At 38.5% G+C, this 19,011-nt stretch overlaps 2 protein-coding genes across 3 annotated transcripts in view; one reads left to right on the top strand and one right to left on the bottom strand.

The window, feature by feature from the left end:
• The window catches only part of LOC145984971 (tRNA wybutosine-synthesizing protein 3 homolog), a 29,050-nt gene extending 17,910 nt beyond the window's left edge, over positions 1–11,140 (top strand). Inside the window, exons 4-5 of the mRNA XM_083118422.1 lie at positions 149–289; positions 10,512–11,140. Of these exons, the coding sequence (XP_082974548.1) occupies positions 149–289; positions 10,512–10,613 (243 nt within the window). The 3' untranslated portion in view covers positions 10,614–11,140. The remainder of the gene's footprint in view (positions 1–148; positions 290–10,511) is intronic.
• Positions 11,141–11,182: 42 nt separating this feature from the next.
• Positions 11,183–19,011, bottom strand: part of LOC145984969 (putative E3 ubiquitin-protein ligase HERC1) — a 309,625-nt gene continuing 301,796 nt past the window's right edge. For both annotated transcript variants that reach the window (XM_083118420.1, XM_083118421.1), the window contains exons 72-73: positions 12,094–12,180; positions 11,183–11,436 (exon numbers count right to left, since the gene is read on the bottom strand). In XM_083118420.1, the coding sequence (XP_082974546.1) occupies positions 11,320–11,436; positions 12,094–12,180 (204 nt within the window). In that variant the 3' untranslated portion in view covers positions 11,183–11,319. The remainder of the gene's footprint in view (positions 11,437–12,093; positions 12,181–19,011) is intronic.

Here is a 19,011-nt window from a genome sequence, read left to right as displayed (position 1 = left end):
ATTTGCATCAGGAAAATAAATATAAATGAGACGTTGGCAAATTGCACACCAAACTAGTACATGCCAAAATGTAATTTTTGATTAGAAGGCGGTCATGTAAATATAAGCATAATCATTTTAAAATTAATTATTTTATTTCTACCAATAGCTTACCTGTGCTTTGCAGTCAGGATTTCGAAATTCAGGCATAATTTTGGGTAAACAAGGAAGAATCATTTTGGCTGTGAGGAGCTGCCTTAGGCTGGAAGTACCACTTTCACATAATGGAGAATTATTAGTATCTGAACAGGTGTGTTTTATTTTTTTAAATTATTTGTGTGGGAAATTATATAGTGTGATTTCAGTTCTTAGAAAGACAATCTTTTTATTTCTTTAAAAATAGTTTCAATCTTAAGAGTTTTAACATCCAGAGTGTAAAAAATTGTTACTTTTTTCAACACAAGAATTGTTTTTTCCTATTTTACTGTTGTAAATAATAGTAGGGATGGCACAGATTCATTGGAACTCCTTTTCATATTCAGACAAAGCTTTTAACAGTAAATTTTACTAATCCAATATTTTTTTATGAATAGCCTATAACTAAATCCACAATGCTATCATACAGTGAGTCTCATGGTCAACTTGGCCACGGAGCTGTAGCCAGCTTGCTGGATGGTGGGAGTGCGTCTGCTGGCATTTAGACCAACAGTTTTAAGCTGACTTTGGCACTGGACACGTCAGTGCTTCAATATCCAGATAGCTGGGGTCCAGTTTAGGCTTGTTTGTTTAGTACTAAGGTCTCGCCTTTCTACGTTCATTTTGGAGCAATTTATTCAAAATTTTAGTGCATGCCCAGTGGCGGACGATGGACTCTGGGCCTTTTCGAGCCTTTTTTGTTCATTTTTTCCCAAAAAATCTGAGCTCTCCTGCATTGTTTCTCCCTCTCTTATTGATCACACTCCATGTCTTTTATCTTTCCTTTTTCACCAACAATGCGACCTTTTCTGCCATTGTTGAACTTTCTTTGACTAGGATTTAGAGCCTTTTTGAAATTTAATTTTCATTAAAAAATCTCACCCTTTCTGCAATGCTTTTCTCACATTTTGATCGCACTATGTGTCCTTATCTTTCCTTTTTCGCCAACAATGGGACCTTTTCTGCCATTGTTGAACTCGCTTTGAGCAGGATCAAGAGCATTTTTTCTATTTTTATTTTCATTAAAAATCTCCCTTTATGCAATGTTTTTCTCACATTTTGGTCACACATCTTTCCTTTTTCTCATTTCCCACCAAAATGAAATCAATGGCTTTGGCTTGAAATAAATGAGAGCTTCTTCGAGACCCTGCCCTTCTGGCAGAAGTTTGCATGTGCTATATACAGGATTGTGGAATGACGTGTAAAAAGGTTTTCTACATGACACACAAATTAGATGTAAAAAATACACATAAAATACAAGTAAAATGTAAAGTACAAAAATTAAAAAAACAACATGGTTTTTGCGATGATTATTGTTATGTATGAGGCATTCCATTCCAAATCAACACAGATGTGCAATTTCCAACCTGACCATCTCCGATTTTCATGAAATTTGGGGAGTTGAAACTATGCATGGAACTTAGTAACTATGAAAATTTTGAGTTTGTCTTGTAATTGTTAAATTAGGTCAAAGTTTGCATAAATTGACCTTTTTGAGTCTGCTTTGCTGTACTAAATGTGCTGTAACTCTGCCCCTATTTTGCTTAGGAAGCTCAAATCAAGCTTATTGTACAGGGAATTGAATAAGATTTCCAGTGATATATAACAAACCTACCTTTGGATGAAGATATAATTTTGTCACGTGACCTTGAATATCTCAAAACATGTCATCACCAAAAATCGTGAAAAAAATATATTTGGTCCCTCATGCTATACTCTAAGACATATCAAAAAATCATTCTGGGACTGCAATAAAAAAAATATGTGTAACTATGTGACTGATAACAGCCTCATTACATGAACTCTGACGAGTCAAATGTCCCTTAACGCCCCCTACAAAATGTAAGATGCTTCTCCCTCCCTTCGTGTAAGTTTAATGCCCGCTTTCTTAAGCCATTTGCATATCTTTTCTGTGGTTTTCCCCATACTCCTTATTCCAAACCACCTCTCTTTTTCTTTCTCTTCCAATTCTCCCGTGCCACTTTTTCTTCCTTCTTCTGTTTATGGCCAGTCTATCCTCTTTCTCATATCCATTCTTTTCCAGCTGTTTCCACAGGCTATCTATTTTGCCTTCTTTTTCACATTCTTTCATGCATATTTTCTTGATTCTGTCCTCCATATTCTTTATGAAATTTCTTTTTGTCGCCTCACTTACATCACTTCTTTTGTGGCAGAATACCCCTACTGCACACTTCTTCTGATGCCAAACGGTTTCAATTTCTTGTCCTCTCTTCCTTTTCATGTAAGTGAGGTGACAGAAATAAATTTTATAAAGAATATGGAGGACAGAATCAAGAAAATATGCACAAAATAATGTGAAAAAGTTTTTTACACAGATGTAAGACACCAATTTTCTTTCATAAATTAGTAATATAAAAACTACTTTAATTTTCTTATATATTTCAGCACAAAATCATTATTTTCTGAAGATTGTTTATACAGCCACCTCACGTTCTCTAACAGATTTTTAAAAATAGACCTGTTCTTTCAAATATTTTTAAAAATTGAGAAACCTGTTGATACACGTCTTGCACTAGTACTTGTATTTATAACTTTTAACATAACAATTAATGATAATTTATTTGGATTGGATTTCCAAGTTTTCTTAACAGTTTCAAATTCCTTTTTCATGCGTATATACGAGTCATATTTTTAAAGTAAGTTCCATTTTGATATTACATAAACACAAGGACACATGTTGTAATAATTTTACTTTTACATGAAAGCCTGGACCTACATCTACTTTTCAACATAATTGTCACCTACATTAAGGCACTTATCGTATCGTATGACCAGCTTCTGAATGCCATCTTCATAGAAATCAGCTGCCTGATATGATAACCACTGCTGCACGGCCGTTTTCACGTCATCATCTGCGTTAAAGCGCTGACCGGCAAGGTGCTTCTTTAAGTGCAGGAACAAGTGATAGTCACTTTGCACTAGGTCAGGGCTATAGGGAGGATAATCAATTTGTTCCCAAATGACGTGATGTGATCTTGGGTTTGATGCACCACGTGTGGACGAGCATTGCCGTGAAGCAATACGATCCCTTTGTTTTGGATTGCACGACGCAGTTTATTCAAGGTCTCACAATATGTCGCAGCATTTACTGTGTCACCCAGAGGTGAAAACTCCACAAGCAACACCCCCCACCTATCCCAAAACACCGTGCACATGATTTTTCGGGCTGAAATTGTTTGCTTGAACTTCACTTTCTTGGGTGATGTTGAATGCCTCCATTCCATGAACTGTTGTTTTGATTGTAGCTAGACATAAACAGTGTTTTTTCAAGAAAGCTATCTTCATATTTCAGTAGGCTGATTAAATATATCTATGTAGTATAAACATATTCACATAACTAGAGTAGTTCTGCATACATTTTTAATAGAATCTAATAGTATATATCTTTGTGAGACCACAGCCCAGTAAATTTAATTCTTACAAGTCGATGCCCTGATCCCAACATTTTCACTCATAAATACATTTCTGATCTTTTAAACTTTCTATGTAAATTAATATGTACCCTTCATTAATATTATAATATTAAATATATCAACTATGATGAGACGGTGTGCTGACTGTGAGGTCACCCTGTTTTCCACCCGCACCACAAAGACCTCCCAACACTAACACCAAACCATTCCCCCTAATAAAACTCCGAAAATTCCACTTATCTTTCACGGTCTTTGCGAGTTTCACCTACAGCGCTAGGAGAAGAATTGGAGGCACACTGGTATAGAAATTGAAAATAAACCACTTCCAAACAGATTGTATAAAAAAAATATAAAAAAATAAAAAAATCAAAGACGAGGAGAATGTAACTGTTTTATTGTGCTGTTGAATATTCAGTATTGAATGTGCCTGAAAAAGTTTGAGGGGTGACCACCCTTTACTCCTGTTTTACTCTAATTGAATCAACCTAACCACTGGCCTTTGAATATTGAAGTAAAATAAACAAAAAGGCTAATTAAGTTACTGTAGGTAAAATGCCCACGAAATGTATACCCCACAACATGCAAAAGCTGGCAGCGAAGTAAAGCTGCGATTACATTTAATGAAAGTAATCACCGGTTGTGTCAATTACAATTGGTAAACATCCACTTTCATGGTCCTTTTCATTTTATTTGAGTATTACACAGAGCAAGGTGAATGAACCTTCCCAGTACCGATTGTATGTTCAGAAGTGACTCAAAAATGAGTTCCGCCAAGGGTCCCGGGTTCGAATCCCGCTCGGGCTTGGTTGTTTGTGAATGTCCATTCATCAATTTCATCACTTATCCTCATCTTCGCAATTAGCCAAGAGGCACAAAACGCGAAGTAAAATAAACTAAATCAATCAATCAAAAATGATTTCCTCCCTGCGGCGAAAGAACTTCACATTAGTACACATTCTTACACCATGTTCTAACTAAGTAACTCAGTGGTAATTTATGCTATAATTGTATTCAAACAGACCACAACATATTTCTCACTCATACAAAATATTTCGTTGAAATAAACTCGTGCTTGACAATTATGGGCATGTGTGCATTAGGCATATAATGAGTAAGCAGACCAAAATTCTACTTATGAGCAAACATACCCCAAAGTTATTAAACAGTCAATAATGTAGGTTCTTTGGCACAATTATACCAGCACAAAGAGATTACATCAGATGTGTCCAAATTTCTAAGTACAACAATTTTTTATACTTCACTACCCCCACCTTCCATCGCATTTCATATGCGTAAGATAAAAAAAATAAATTGGAAGGATTTGAAATCTACCCTATGAACATCAATAGTTTACAAAGTGCTTGTTTACCACAGGTGTATGAGATCAATTTACCCAGTGTACCTGTTACTCAATAAGCTTTTTATACAGTCACGTGATGTTTACTACATCACCGTAAGTTTCAGTATAAATTGGTAAGCAATGTTCACACAATCTTTATGAGTGTTTAATGACCGGAGCTGCGGTTCAAACGTGTATGTTTCCCGATTATAAAATACATGCACCCTTTTTTCAATATGGCAATGTGTTTTCCTTTTTTGTTTGCACGAGGTTCCAAAGGTTCAAACTCGAATTTTACTTGCTTGTAACGTCACATGCTTAGCTAGCTATAAACGAAGGATCGCATGCAGTAGTACTACTTAGTTTTCATTCTACATTACTCTCGAGAGGTGTGAAAAAGTAAAGCTTTTTACTTACAATCCCAAGGGCGGGGGTGGGAACAAGGACAAGTCAGACGGTAGGGAAATTCACCATAAAACCAACAGAAACAATCCTCGAATCAGTTTCCTAGCATTCATATGCCAAGTTAGGGCAGCTGTGGACTTGTACCCGTAGGTAAAAGACAACTAAAAATCCTTTCTTCTTCCCTTGCTATAACTCCCGCGACCTTCTTCATTAACTTTCATTAATCGAACCAAAAATCCGCTTCCTCCTCCCATCTCACAACACTACCACCAACCTCACACTTGCAAGATGCGTGTACAACGTGATTACAAATACAAAAAGGTGCATTACGGATCCATTGTTGACCCAAAATGCCCTTACAACACTCGTTAAACATCCATCGCTGATACTTTCAACAAAAAATCATCTTCACACTTTTGTCTCCTAATTGATATTTTGATCAATACCAAGTAAAGAAGTTTTTTCTTTTCCCAATTTGCCCCTCACCGCGAACATACACAAATATCACTGATTTACTACAAAGGCATCTAGTGAGTTTTTCATAAACCAAAGCAGCTAAAACTGTAATCGGCAGTAAGCTGATGCCATCTACCATGAATTCTCACAACTAAATAGACTCTTATGGCGACTAACGTCATAATGACATAATCATAAAGAGTAAATAAATAGTTCAATTATGTATAGACTTGCTGTCAAATATAAAATTAGATTTAAATTTGTTGTCAACCCCTGGGTGCAAAGGATCTTTGCGGCCCGGTGGCTGAGAAACACTGGCACTAAAACTGTAGCAGAAGTAAATAACATTGGCTGGAAATAAATAAATAAATAAAAATAAAAAAACTCTGGCTAATTTAGACTAGACGTACAGTATAAAATGAGATCCGAAGCACTCTGCCTCCACTGAGGATTGAACCTCGGACTCCTTATTACCTATCAAAGAGCCGGTCTTTTTTCAACAACAGTGGTTTCAATTTGTTCTCTGAGATTTATAGGCTAAATTAAATCTGAATCTCTGATAAAGTAGCAAACAATCTTGTAAAGTATAGAGACCATTCAGACCGAAGCAACACATGACAGTGGGGGAGGGGGGTCACATTGAAGTAACAAGTGAAATGGGCCTATAAGCAAGCACTCCCCACACATGCACAAACAAGACCGATCCAACACAATGTGCGCCATTGAAGGAGCTTTCAGACTGAAGACACAGGTGACAAGTGACTCAATCTTTTTCAGTATAAAGCAAAACATTCACCGTGCATGCAAGAACAACAGACCGAACCAGCACGATGCATGCCATTGAGAAAACAGTATAGTCCGAACAACATGGAAGTGACACATTTAGCTCGTTGTTGCACTTCGGTTCAAAAGGTCTGGTTCCAAGTGACACATGCCACTTGCTGCTTTGGTCTGAAAGTTCCCTGAGAAAACTGTACAGGCCAAGTGACAGGTGACACTTGCAGCTTATGTCGCATTTACTTCTAAGGGTTGGTTTCCAAGAGCCATGTGTCACTTCCGTCTCAAAGCTCCATTAAACAGGATATATACGTACACACGTTCATGTGTGTCGTGAACAGGAAAGATTTTTAATTGCCCCAAAAGATCGAATATTTTGATATTAACATTTGTTTCATATTTATGACATCAACATTGAAATTGAGAGACAAAGATGTATATTTCATGGTCAGATGTTCTCATCAGGACTACACGTTTAGTTTTAACCCCAGCTTACCCATGCCATACGAGAAACTTGCATACCGGGAGGCAGCTCACAGGCCCACACCTTTTATCAGCACTAAAATTCAAGAAAGCATTTTAATATTGAATCACTGCTTCCTTTGCTGATTATATATGTGCAGTTATTTATTAATTATATTAATTACAAAAATTACCGTCATTAAGATAAAATAACAACCAATTATTGCACGAGTGTCTCATATATACAACCTTGGTGACAATGAAGTTCGACCACAAAGGAATACGTGTTTAAATGCACAGAGGCATAGGCGGTGGAATGGATGACCCGCAGAAGTGACGCATGTGTGTAAGAGGAGGCGTGTGAGCAGGCAAGAATCGTGATCCCAGCATGTTGCACCCAAGGTCACGTAAAGAACGAAAACGGGGAACTATACGCTTGACATTGAACTTCAACCAGGCACCAGACCCATACGGAAAATTCCAGATAGTGGCGCATTCGACGGAAGCATGACGTCACGGACACGATAAGGGAGTCCGCCGTATATAAGCACGTGCTGTGCACCGAGGAACCGCAGTGCATCATCACCATGGCCAGGGGCAAACCTATTGACAACACCGTGAGGAGAAGAGTGGTGGAGTCGCAACGGGATGGACTCAGTGAACGGGAAATAGGGTGCCAACTGAACTTACCCAAGTCAACCGTCCACTGCATCATCAAACACCACCAAAATACGGGTACTACAGAGCCAGGTAAGGCCCCCGGTCGAAAACGCCTGCTGAGCGTGCGTGACCTACGGATATTTAGGCGCTATATCCAGACCAACAATCATGTTTCTGTGGCCGAATTACGACTGTGGACTCGAGAACGCTTTCACATTGAAGTGTCAACCAGAACCATTCGCCGTTAGCTACAGCGATGCGGTTACCGAGTGTACAAGGCGAAACGTAAACCCTTCCTTTCCATGTTGAACAAAGGCAATCGACTACGGTGCGCACGAATGTACCGGGGATGGACATTTCGGCAGTGGAACAGGGTTTTGTGGACGGACGAATTCATTTTCAATGTTGTGTACTGGAAAATACGGAAAACAGTCATTTGTCGGAAGGAGGAAAAGAATGAAGCAAAATGTTATGCACGTCGGGTACAGAAACCTGCGTCAGTGATGGTATGGGGATGCATGACGGCATCTGGGGTTGGCCCACTACACGTCTGTGCCTCATACAGCGTGGCTGACAAGAGAATGGTTGACTCGCCATCACGTGCGAACTCTGCCATGGCCACCATCGAGTCCCGACCTCTCGCCCATTGAGAAAGTGTGGCGTGTTCTTAAGCGACGTGTGCAACAGAGGGGACCCACGACAGTGGCTGCTCTTATCGCCTGCCTGCAGGAGGAATGGCACCGCATCGATGTGGAATACCTTGAACGACTCGTCCGCAGCATGCCCCGACGCATTGCCACAGTTATTCGCTGACGGGGCAGCGTCACACCATGGTAAACAGGATCCCCTCTAACAGTGGTCGAACTTCAATGTCACGTGTAGATGGACGAAAATGTTTTATTTTGTGTGGACACCATACATTGCTGCGTTGCAGCGGAAATTTATGTTTTCCTTTGTTCCATGTAGCCTGCTGAATAAAATATGTTCAGCATATGCATGTGTTCTCCTTCTTTCACAACGCACTCCTATATTTGTGACTGGTCGAACTTCATTGTCACTAAGGTTTTATTTTATCATTCACTAAAACTCACAAAATCCATAATATTTTTTTTATTAATGGTTTTTTGTTTGTAGAAGTGCAGTTGTTTATTAAATATAATAATTACCATCATTACCAATCAATTGTACACTGTCACCAGCATGAGTGTCTCGAATAAGACACATTCAAAGGTGGCACCTAATATGCTGGTGACAGGTCTTTCAGTGTAGCAGCTCCATTCTTCTTCCTGTTATCTGAGGTGTTCGGACTTTACTAATAACAAGGTAACGAGGCACAGTTACTTGTCTGTTCCATACTTATTGGGCTCAAAGGCCATGCATGTTTTGGGGCTATTTCCTCGTTTGAAGTGATTTTGGTAACCATATACATGTAATTTTCAAAGGAGGCTCCATAAAATGTATGCCTCGACATGCTCTCTATGCCGAGGAAGGCCTACCCCAAAAATGAAGGCTACTCAAGGACCAAGCCTAAATCCCCAAGGCCACGTTCAGGACTGCAACTACCCCTGTAGCCAACACTGTCCCATTCACACGTACAACAAACACCTTGGGATAAGTGTGTTGTTTTAATCGAGGTTGTCTCCTCTACTATGACCCTTAGTAATAGGGAGGTCAATGACGCTGGAGATGAATGATGATTGAAATGAAAAGATGAAAGGCCTCCCTACTAAACCCCCTTGCCACGTCAAGGCAGTCCCACATGGAGTGGGTTTTTTGAGTTTGGAGAAGAGAAAGTAGTCTGATGGAGCCAGATCTTGGAATGGAGGGGAGGGATGATCAAGACATTGAAATCCCAAGTCATGCAGTTTCAGCTGTGTTTGCAATTCTTGATGAGCAGGGGCATTGTCATGGAGGAATAGGACTTCCTTTTTGAGCTTTCCACAGCACAATCTCCTTCAGTCAGGTGGGTAATGATGTGCAGTATTCTGCATTAATTGTCTGGCCCTTGGGTAAGTAATCTATAAGTAACATGCGGTCCTTATGCGAGAAAAATGAAATACATCTCATGCAGTCTTTTGTGCTTTGAACCTCTTGGGGCGAGGTGAACCAGAGTGCCGCCATTCCATCAACTGTTGTTTTGTCTCTGGATCATGGTGATATAACCAGGTTTCGTCCATAGTAACCGATCTTTACTTTGGTTTGCAGACAGAACTCTTGGCACTCATTTCACTTAGTTTGTGCTTGCCCAGATTATAGTGAATTATGGCACCAACACATTCCCGTGAAATGTCCGGTGTCTGCCACATGTTTTGCTGATATGCAGCGGTCTGCAAGAATTTGATCAATGATTGTAGAACAGCCACAGTTTTCAGTCTTGCCACAGGGGCACCATCTGTTGAGAATTCACCATGATTAAACTTTGCCACCAATGAAGTATGAGCCCTGTGGGCTGTTGCCCATTTCCTCATGGATTTTCTTCAGAGACACCCTGGAGGTCTGGTTTCCATGTTCGTAAATCTTGTTTGCTTAGCGGACATGTTCATTTTATAGGCTTTAAAAACAGGAAAGGCTTTGTTTGATTACTGCTCTGACTTTTGATACGTGAACATTCCATACATATGACCTTCCTTCAAATAATTTGAGAACATGGTTAGGCAACAAACTCTTCAGCAGACCCTCTTATTTCATACCAATAGAGTACTAATTAATCTGTCCCATCTCTACTTACTGTTTTGCATTGCAATTGTAAGGATATCCTATTAAATTATTTACATGCAGTTTTTTTTTCTTTACTCTGTTTTCAGTACCTGGGATTTCTTGTGGACAAGCTGAATGAGAAAATGGGCGAAAACGAAAAAAGGATCCAGAGGTTCTATGAGGCAGTTGTGGCAAGCTTGGGTACATGACACAAATACAAACATCGTGTATTCTAAAGAATGTACATTAGTTCTTACCTGTACATAGATTCTTGTATAAATAGACTATGTTGATACAGTTTCCCATGAAGCATCAAAATACCATAAACTTATGTGCAGGTTAAAAATCCTATGAACGTAAGGGTGTTTTGTCAGCGATATTCCCATCTACATGAATCAGTTATTCTTGTATATTTTTAAACTTGTGAGATAATGTGACAGCAGAAAACTTCTTACGTCACTTGCCAGCAACATATTTAGGCAGACACATCAAGTTCAAGTAATGCCAGTGGAACTACAACCGCTTCCACTCAGTGTTCCCTCAGACAGCCCTGAAGATGACTCTGCAAAAGAGTCGAAAGCTCGGAAGAACTCCTAAGTGTTTTTCATTGTGTTATTTTAGTGTTTTAACAAATTTGAGATAATGCTTGGAAAGTTTGTGTGTCAATGGCAAGTTAATAAATGACAACTAAAAACTATTACAGTGCCATATTTTGTTGCAACATATCCAAAACTCAATGTCTATCTTGATAGCATATATGTGGTGTTTTGAGTTCTTGTACAAATGTAAGAAAAAAAATCCCAATAAAAAGCAGTAAATAACTCATTTTTTTAGGAATCATAAATATAATATTTAAATACATCTATAACATAGATATAAAATTATGTACAGAAAGTTTACACAATTAAGAGGTCATTAATATTCATCATCCGAACCTGGACCCAGATCAGTATTCCTGGCTAACATATAGTTATCCAGATCAATGGAACGGCAATTGTTAATTGCATAACGTAGTCTTTCAGCCATTATCTCCTGGAAATAAGAACCAAATTAGAATTCAGAAATAGATGGGGGGAAAATAATGTGCTGACATTCACTAGTGCTGATTCCACACCATTTTCAACCAATAATGATTCCAATGCTTTAATACTGAAACAATTTAAAGTTCTACAAAATAGTTATAATTGTTCAACTGTAAGAAATTGATTGCAAATATTCATGGATCCACATATGAGGATTAGGGTGTAAAACTTGCATAAAATTGTGATTACTTTTATCAAACACAATGAGAATTTCTGATACTAAAAAGCCTCTCACCACCAATTTTCTTTTTCTAACATTTAATAAAAAATACAGAGGCAGCACATGGAAAATAACATTTATTTCTAAGTCTTCAAACCCTTCTCCAGAGACATCATTGAGGAGGGTTTGCATGGACAATTATAACACCTGATGCAAAAGAAAGAATAAATCTTTCGTGTCCAACCTGAACTTGAAATGATGCAAATTAACTGGTAATAAACATTATAGTGATGAAAACAAAATAATGATCCATTTAGAAGTATTGTTAATGAGAACACATTCTAATAACGTGGGAATAAAAAAAATGCAATTTGGCTTTGTAAACATGGAGTATGGGCCGTTTTCCATAGATGAATTGACACATGCAGCGTGAAATAAGTGACATACCTGACTTGTGTAGGGTGGCAATCTCAGTTGGAAAAAGCAAGTCTGTGCAGTTGGAAATCCATCTGGAGCACGCTCAACTTTCATGACCTGAAAATGGAACAAATATTAAGTTAGGAACATATGAAGGTAAATTCGAATTTGTATTATTTTTACCTAAGAGTGTTTACATTTACATTTACAATGAGAGTTTTTTGCTCTAGCGGCAAATAGTTCGTACGGGCAACACTGATGGCATAGAGAATTGATACGTCTCCTAGAGCGAAAAACACTCCAACTCTCAAACCCTATTAGTACATGTATTTCCGTCATATGTCTGTGGTAGTGAGCCCTCAAATATGGATCACGAAGAAAAAGGCGAAGTGAAATTTAAAAATAAGTTAATATAGTCATCATCTCCATGTTAAAATGCAGTTGTGTGTATCTTACCAAGATATATCAAAATGAAATAGAGGATTATGGGCTCAAACTACCTACCCTAAACATTTTATGTTTCTACGATTATTGTCACATTAAAATCATGTTCAATTGAATGTTAACTGCATTTTATGATTTCGCAGAATATGATTAATCTTTTCGGTAAGTGAACAATGATGTACACGTACTTGTTGCACTGTGATAAGATATTTGTAATTGCTTAGGCAGGTTTGTCATAATGTGCATCCATTTTACATTTTGGTCTGTAGATATTGCAGTGATTGTGTAAACTTGATAAAAGATAAAGATGGTGATTTTCTAGCTGACCCAAGTGATATTCTAAATAGATGGAAGAACCACTTTAATGACCTTTTTAATGTTCATGTAAAAAAAAAAAAAAAAAGTAAAGTGTTCCCCTGTGCTTAGCACAACGCCATGAAGGCGTATAGGGGGTGTGGGGGTAACGCCCCACACTTTCTTGATCCGGTCATGAGTGGGGGTGATGTGATCAGCATCACGCCCCTGACCGCCTTTACCCCCCAGGTACCCATGTTATTCGACGCTGGGTGGGTGCCGGGGCCGCTTCCATCGTTAGAAAAGTTCCCGGATTTGAACCGGCCGGGGATCGAACCCAGGACCTTTAGCATGGTAGTCAGACGCGTTACCGACTGAGCCACCGCGGCCAACTTTTAATGTTCATGTAGGAGATAAATCAGAAGTAAATGAAGTACACACAGCAGAACCTTTAGTTCCAGAACCTAACTTGACTGAAGTTAAAGATGCTATTAAAAGGCTAAAGAATAACAAAGCACCTGGCATTGATTTAATACCAGCTGAGTTAATTAAATATGGTGGAAATTCATTAATATGTCAAATTCATAAATTAATTTGTTTAATATGGAATAAAGAAGAAATACCTCAACAGTGGAAAGAATCCATAATTGTTCCTGTGGTTAAAAAAGGTGATAAAATGAACTGCAATAATTACCGTGGAATTTCTCTACTCTCAACAACATACAAAATATTGTCTAACATTCTTAACAAGACTAACCCCATATGCTAATGAAATTATAGGTGATTATCAATGTGGATTTAAATGTAACAGATCAACTACAGATCAAATTTTTCACATCAGACAGACACTTGAAAAAAAGTGGGAATATAATCAAAATGTCTATCAGCTATTCATTGATTTAAAAAAAAACCTTATGATTCGGTCAAAAGAGAGAAATTACATAATATATTAGTCGAGTTTGGAATACCTAAGAAGCTTGTTAGTATGATAAAAGTATGCACCAGTGAAACAGAAAGTAAAATTCGTGTGGGTATTAATGTGTCTGACAAATTTACAATTCATGATGGGTTAAAACAAGGAGATGCATTATCTCCATTGCTCTTTAATTTTGCCTTAGAATATACTGTTAGGAAGGTAAAAGAAACTAACGAAGGACTAAAATTAAATGGTGTGACTCAGGTGTTAGCATTTGCAGATGATGTAGACTTATTAGGGGATGATATAAATACAATTAAGAATAATGCAAAAATATTTTTCAAAACTGCTAGAGAGATAGGTTTGGAAGTTAACAAAGAGAAAACTAAATATATGCTTACAGGCCGAAACCAAGTGTTAGGTAATAATCAAAATCTAATTATTGATAACAACTCGTTTGGACCAGTTTCCAAATTCAAATGCTTAGGAGTAATATTAACAAATGAAAATTATATTAAAGAGAAAATAAAAAGTAGGCGTAATTCAGGAAGTGCATGTTACTTCTCTCTTCATAAACTTATGTCTTCTCTTTTAATATCTAAGAAACTAAAAGTTAAAATATACAAAACCGTAATTTTGCCTGTAGTATTATATGGATGTGAAACTTGGTCCCTTACATTGAAAGAGGAACATAAATTGGGAGTATTTGAAAATAAGATCCTTAGGAAAATATTTGGACCTAAAAGGGATGAGGAGACAGGTGAGTGGAGAAGGTTACATAATTTAGAACTACATAATTTGTATTCATGTCCAGATATTATTAGAGTAATTAAATCAAGAAGACTTAGGTGGGCAGGCCATGTGGCACGAATGGGAGAGGAAAGAGGAGTTCACAGGATTCTTGTTGGGAAACCTGATGGTAAGAGCCCTGTAGGAAGGCCAATACGAAGATGGAGGGACAACGTTGAAATGGACCTAAAGGAAATCGGTAGAGATGGAAAAGAGTATATAGATCTTGCTCAAGATAGGGACAGATGGAAGGCCTGTGTTGCTGCAGCCATGAACCTTCGGGTTTAAGAAGACTAGAGAGTTAGTCAGTTAGTTAGTTAGATATTGCATATTTTGTAATGTATTGTATTTGAGTCTTGCATAATAATATACGGAATTATTATTTAGAATTGTAATTGCACAGAGTGATTTCCTTGCATGTATGGGTTTTAGGTTGAGTGTTGTTTATTAGGCTCTGAAATACGGAACGTTGCCAATCATTCCACTACGAGTGTGGTACGCTCGAGCATAGCATGCTCAAGTGTGGAGACTAGAACGAGTTTGAGCGAGCGAAAGTGGTCCCATGCAGTACTCTAATTTACATCCTTAGAATTCTCTTAAAGCATTCTGCCAACTCTAGTTATAATTTTTTTTAAATTACAGTGGAACTCCAATTTTAGGTTCCCGGATTTTACATTTTCGTGCATTATACATTCGATCTTGATAGTCCCAACATGGCAAAATGTTATAAAATTGTCCTTGATTTTACATTTTCCCTGCATTTTAAGTTTTTTCAGCTTGGTCCCCTGAAATATGTGAAATCGAGGTTCCACTGTACATAATGCATGCAAAATGCACATACGTACAAGCATAATCATTCCAATTTCAGTTACAGTTATTTTTACTCACTTTGACCAAATTCTAACAATATTATTTGATATATTATCCTCATATATTTTCTGTTAAATAGGAGAACACGTGGATTAAAAAAAAAAAAAACATTTGCTACCTTATGGTACGCTCTCACTATTTTGTCTTCAAAGTTTAGCCCTAGGTTTCAAATTTGATTTTTTTGAAAACCTTGATGGGTCTTATAAAGTGCAAAAACTGCAGTACAAATTGTTTTGGCTATTTCACAGTATATGGAAATTTATACATACAATATGTACAAATAAACTTCTTTCACATTTACTTCATGCTTTTATATTCATAAAAAAGGCAAATAACTGCACTAAATTGACACGGTCGTGCCAGGTTCAACCATAGGATATTAATAGTCATAAGAATATATTTATCTCAATACAAATTGAGAAAGAGCAACGTGAGACACTATATTGGTATACGCGTGATACCTCCCAGGGCACGGGAAAACATTAAGATTTGCAGTAAATAGACACAAAAACACAGAACTTACGTTTTAACATATGAATTCAGAATCTATTTATCTTGATTATGCAATTTAAAAACAACCAAAGTTATACATCATAACGAAACTCACAAAAAAAAATCACAGTAACAGCACAATCTTTCTCTCATGCACTTCCATTAATCTTGCAACTTCCAGCACAAGATTCATATCTATCAGGCAGGATGGTGTACTTTAACAGTCTCTTCATACGTCCAGGAAGGACATGTCAATCGCCCCCTCCATTGAGAAACAAAATCGACGACGACTCGTGGAAGCACTCAGTCTAGGAGATTTTGGATTCAATCTTCTAAAAGTAATTTCCTCATGTCTGTAGAACAATTAAAAATCTTCAGATTGTCGAAATTCACCTTGCACACTTCCTTGCGAGTTTTTGTGTCCCATAACACTGCCGTGTTGAATTTCACTTGGGTAGCTATGAACGGTCCTGTCCACAAATAAAACAACTTGGAAATGGTTCGGTTAACAGCTGAACTTGGACGATGACTTCTTAGCAGCATCAGGTCATCCTCCTTCAACTGGAAAGCATGGCACTTCTGCTTCAGTTTCCGCCTCTACACAGCATATCGTTCCCTTAACTGCACTTGAACAACCTTAATCTGCCAGTCTTTCTCACCATCTTCGGATTCGGGCTGGAAATTTAGTACAATCTTGGATAGAACTGCACGTGCAAAATCAATTTGTAATTGTTATTAACCAATGAGGCAATGGTCCCTGGCAAATTTTGCTTTATTTTCTTTCAAATATCTCGGACTCAGAACAGATATTTCAGCTGCAGTGTCCACTATACAAGTGATATTAACATTTGCTTGAACTCAGGCGCTCTTCCAAAGTTTTTAGTCTGACTGGCCTGACACAAATTGTAAAGAAACTCACTCTCTTCATGATTAATAACAAACACCAGCTTCAGTTCTTTATTTACAGACTGGGAAATATTTTCTGCTGGTCCCAGTTCTATCCGAGACCGCCTGACATCAGAAGGGGACGTTTCTATGCCAGGCATGGGGTGAAATCCTGCACCTGGTCGAGATTTGCTCCATTCTCCCAGCAAAAATTTCTGGTCAGCTCGACGCTCTGTTGCTGCTCGTTACTGGGGTACGACACTGCAGCATCTGTTTGTAAGCCACAGCTCGCCACTTGCAATCGTGGAGAGCTACAACCTTCCCTCAAAGGTTCATGCTCCGGTGAAGATAAACGGTTCTCAGTTCGTGGTCTCTTACAAGGTTTGTATCTGACAGCAGCATACTCACGTCTCTGCCTATTATGGCTTTGTTGACAATAACGATTGCTGTTTCTATATGGACCTGCAGAGCGATTTTCACGGTAATTGTTCTGCCTCTGGACCATACGAACCCTTGGATTTCTGTTTACCGAGTTGTCTGGAATATCTCGGTTGTTCTGGTGAGTAGGATTCTCCTTCCTCCACGCAGTTCGCCAAGCATCCTGCTCTTCCGCTTGCTCGTATCTCTTAACAAAATCTGCAAGCAAATCAACAGTTACGGGAGCGTGGGCCATACACAATTGCTTCACTCTATAAGGCAATTGGCCGATTATGAGGTTTACCACCTCCTGCTCTGTGTAGTGGCTACTCAGGTTTCTGTAAGCAGAGTATACAGACCAAACATATTCTTCCAAACTATTGTCATTGTTTTTGTTGTACCGTTTGGCCCTAACAGATGCCAACTCCCTTTCTTTTGCCTCTGAAGAAGCAAAACGCTTCTTAAACGCCCTGCGGAAATCTGAATATGTGTGGAAATCATTCTTATGAGAGTAGAACCAATGATAAGCCATGCCCATTAGCAAACGAGGAATAATCTCCAGCCTGTATCTATGCTGGATCTGAAGGATCTCAAGGTTGGTATCTAATTCCTTCAGATAAATCTCAGCCGAAGTGGCTATAATATTTCTGTCGAATTTCCGCATGGAATTCAGGTCAGCCATCCGGGGAGTCATCCCACCACGCGTAGCATTGGTTCGAGATTTTCTTTCTTTTATCTTTTCCGATAAAGTCAACTCACTGCCTGAAGAACTAGAAACGATCTCTCTGTCTCTTTTTTTTTTTTTACATGTGTACGGTTTTGTTGTCCTGAAGAGACCTCAGAACGACTAGGAGACAGCAACCTTCGAAAAGGCCTGTCCAGCTGGTCCACTCGCGGTAACTCTGGTTCACCGGAGAGTGGTAACTTGCTTAAAGTGGTTGAAATTTGAGCCACTTCGTCACAAAGATTACGCATGTCTGAAGAAAGCTTCCCTTGTTTGGATTCCATATAATTTTTCCACTCTTCAGCATTCTCTCTAGGACCCTCTATGCCTTTAAGTTTTTCCGCCACCGTGTCTTCAACTCGCAAATTCAGGTTTTCTCTCAGCTGATATGCCATACTGGTCACCTGGTTGTCCAACTCTCTGGACATTTCTTCCTTGAAACCGCTCTGCGTTTCTGTGATTTCCTTTCGGAAGTCCTCCTTGGTCTGCTCAGCTTCTTCCCTCAACAGAACAACTGTTTCATGGAGTTTAGATTCCAGCTGCTGAGAATTTGACTGACATGCTTGACATAAGCTCATCATCTCAATTTCAAGGCTTTCGTTCAATTTCTGCTGTCCCTCAGACATTTGCAGAGTCAGTTGTTCGATCCTCCGTCCCATCTCTGGATTGGACGCAGCGAGTTGTGAACAACTTTGGGACAGTTTCTCCTCCATCCTTGCTTCTAGCTGACACTCAAGAGTTCTACTTCTTTCTTCTAGTGTTAGTTGTAAACTGTGCTCCAAGATATTCATATTTTCCTGGAGTTTATACTCTAACCTCCTAGAGTTCTCATGTAACTTAGCCTCCAAGCTAACAGAATGTTCCCGCATTCTAGATTCTAGATTATTAGCATTTTCCGTAATCCTTTCCTGGATTCTAAGTTCTAGATTACTAGAATTTTCAGTAATCCTTTCTTGGATTCTAGTTTTCAGGTTGCTGGAATTTGCCTCCAGCATTCGCTGCAATGACGCAAGCAAATCAGCAGTAACAGGACTGCAAGTTTTTCTTTGCATGCGAGACATGTTAATTCACCAGGAGAATTACTTTCCTTTGGTGACTTTAGCTTTGCACAATTCAA

The sequence above is a fragment of the Lepisma saccharinum genome, chromosome 3 (assembly GCF_977018435.1).
Source record: "Lepisma saccharinum chromosome 3, izLepSacc3.1, whole genome shotgun sequence".
In the NCBI taxonomy this organism is placed as follows: Eukaryota; Metazoa; Arthropoda; class Insecta; order Zygentoma; family Lepismatidae; genus Lepisma; species Lepisma saccharinum.
The sequence above is the reverse complement of the archived record's forward strand: the minus strand, read 5'-3'. Positions and strand labels throughout refer to the sequence as shown.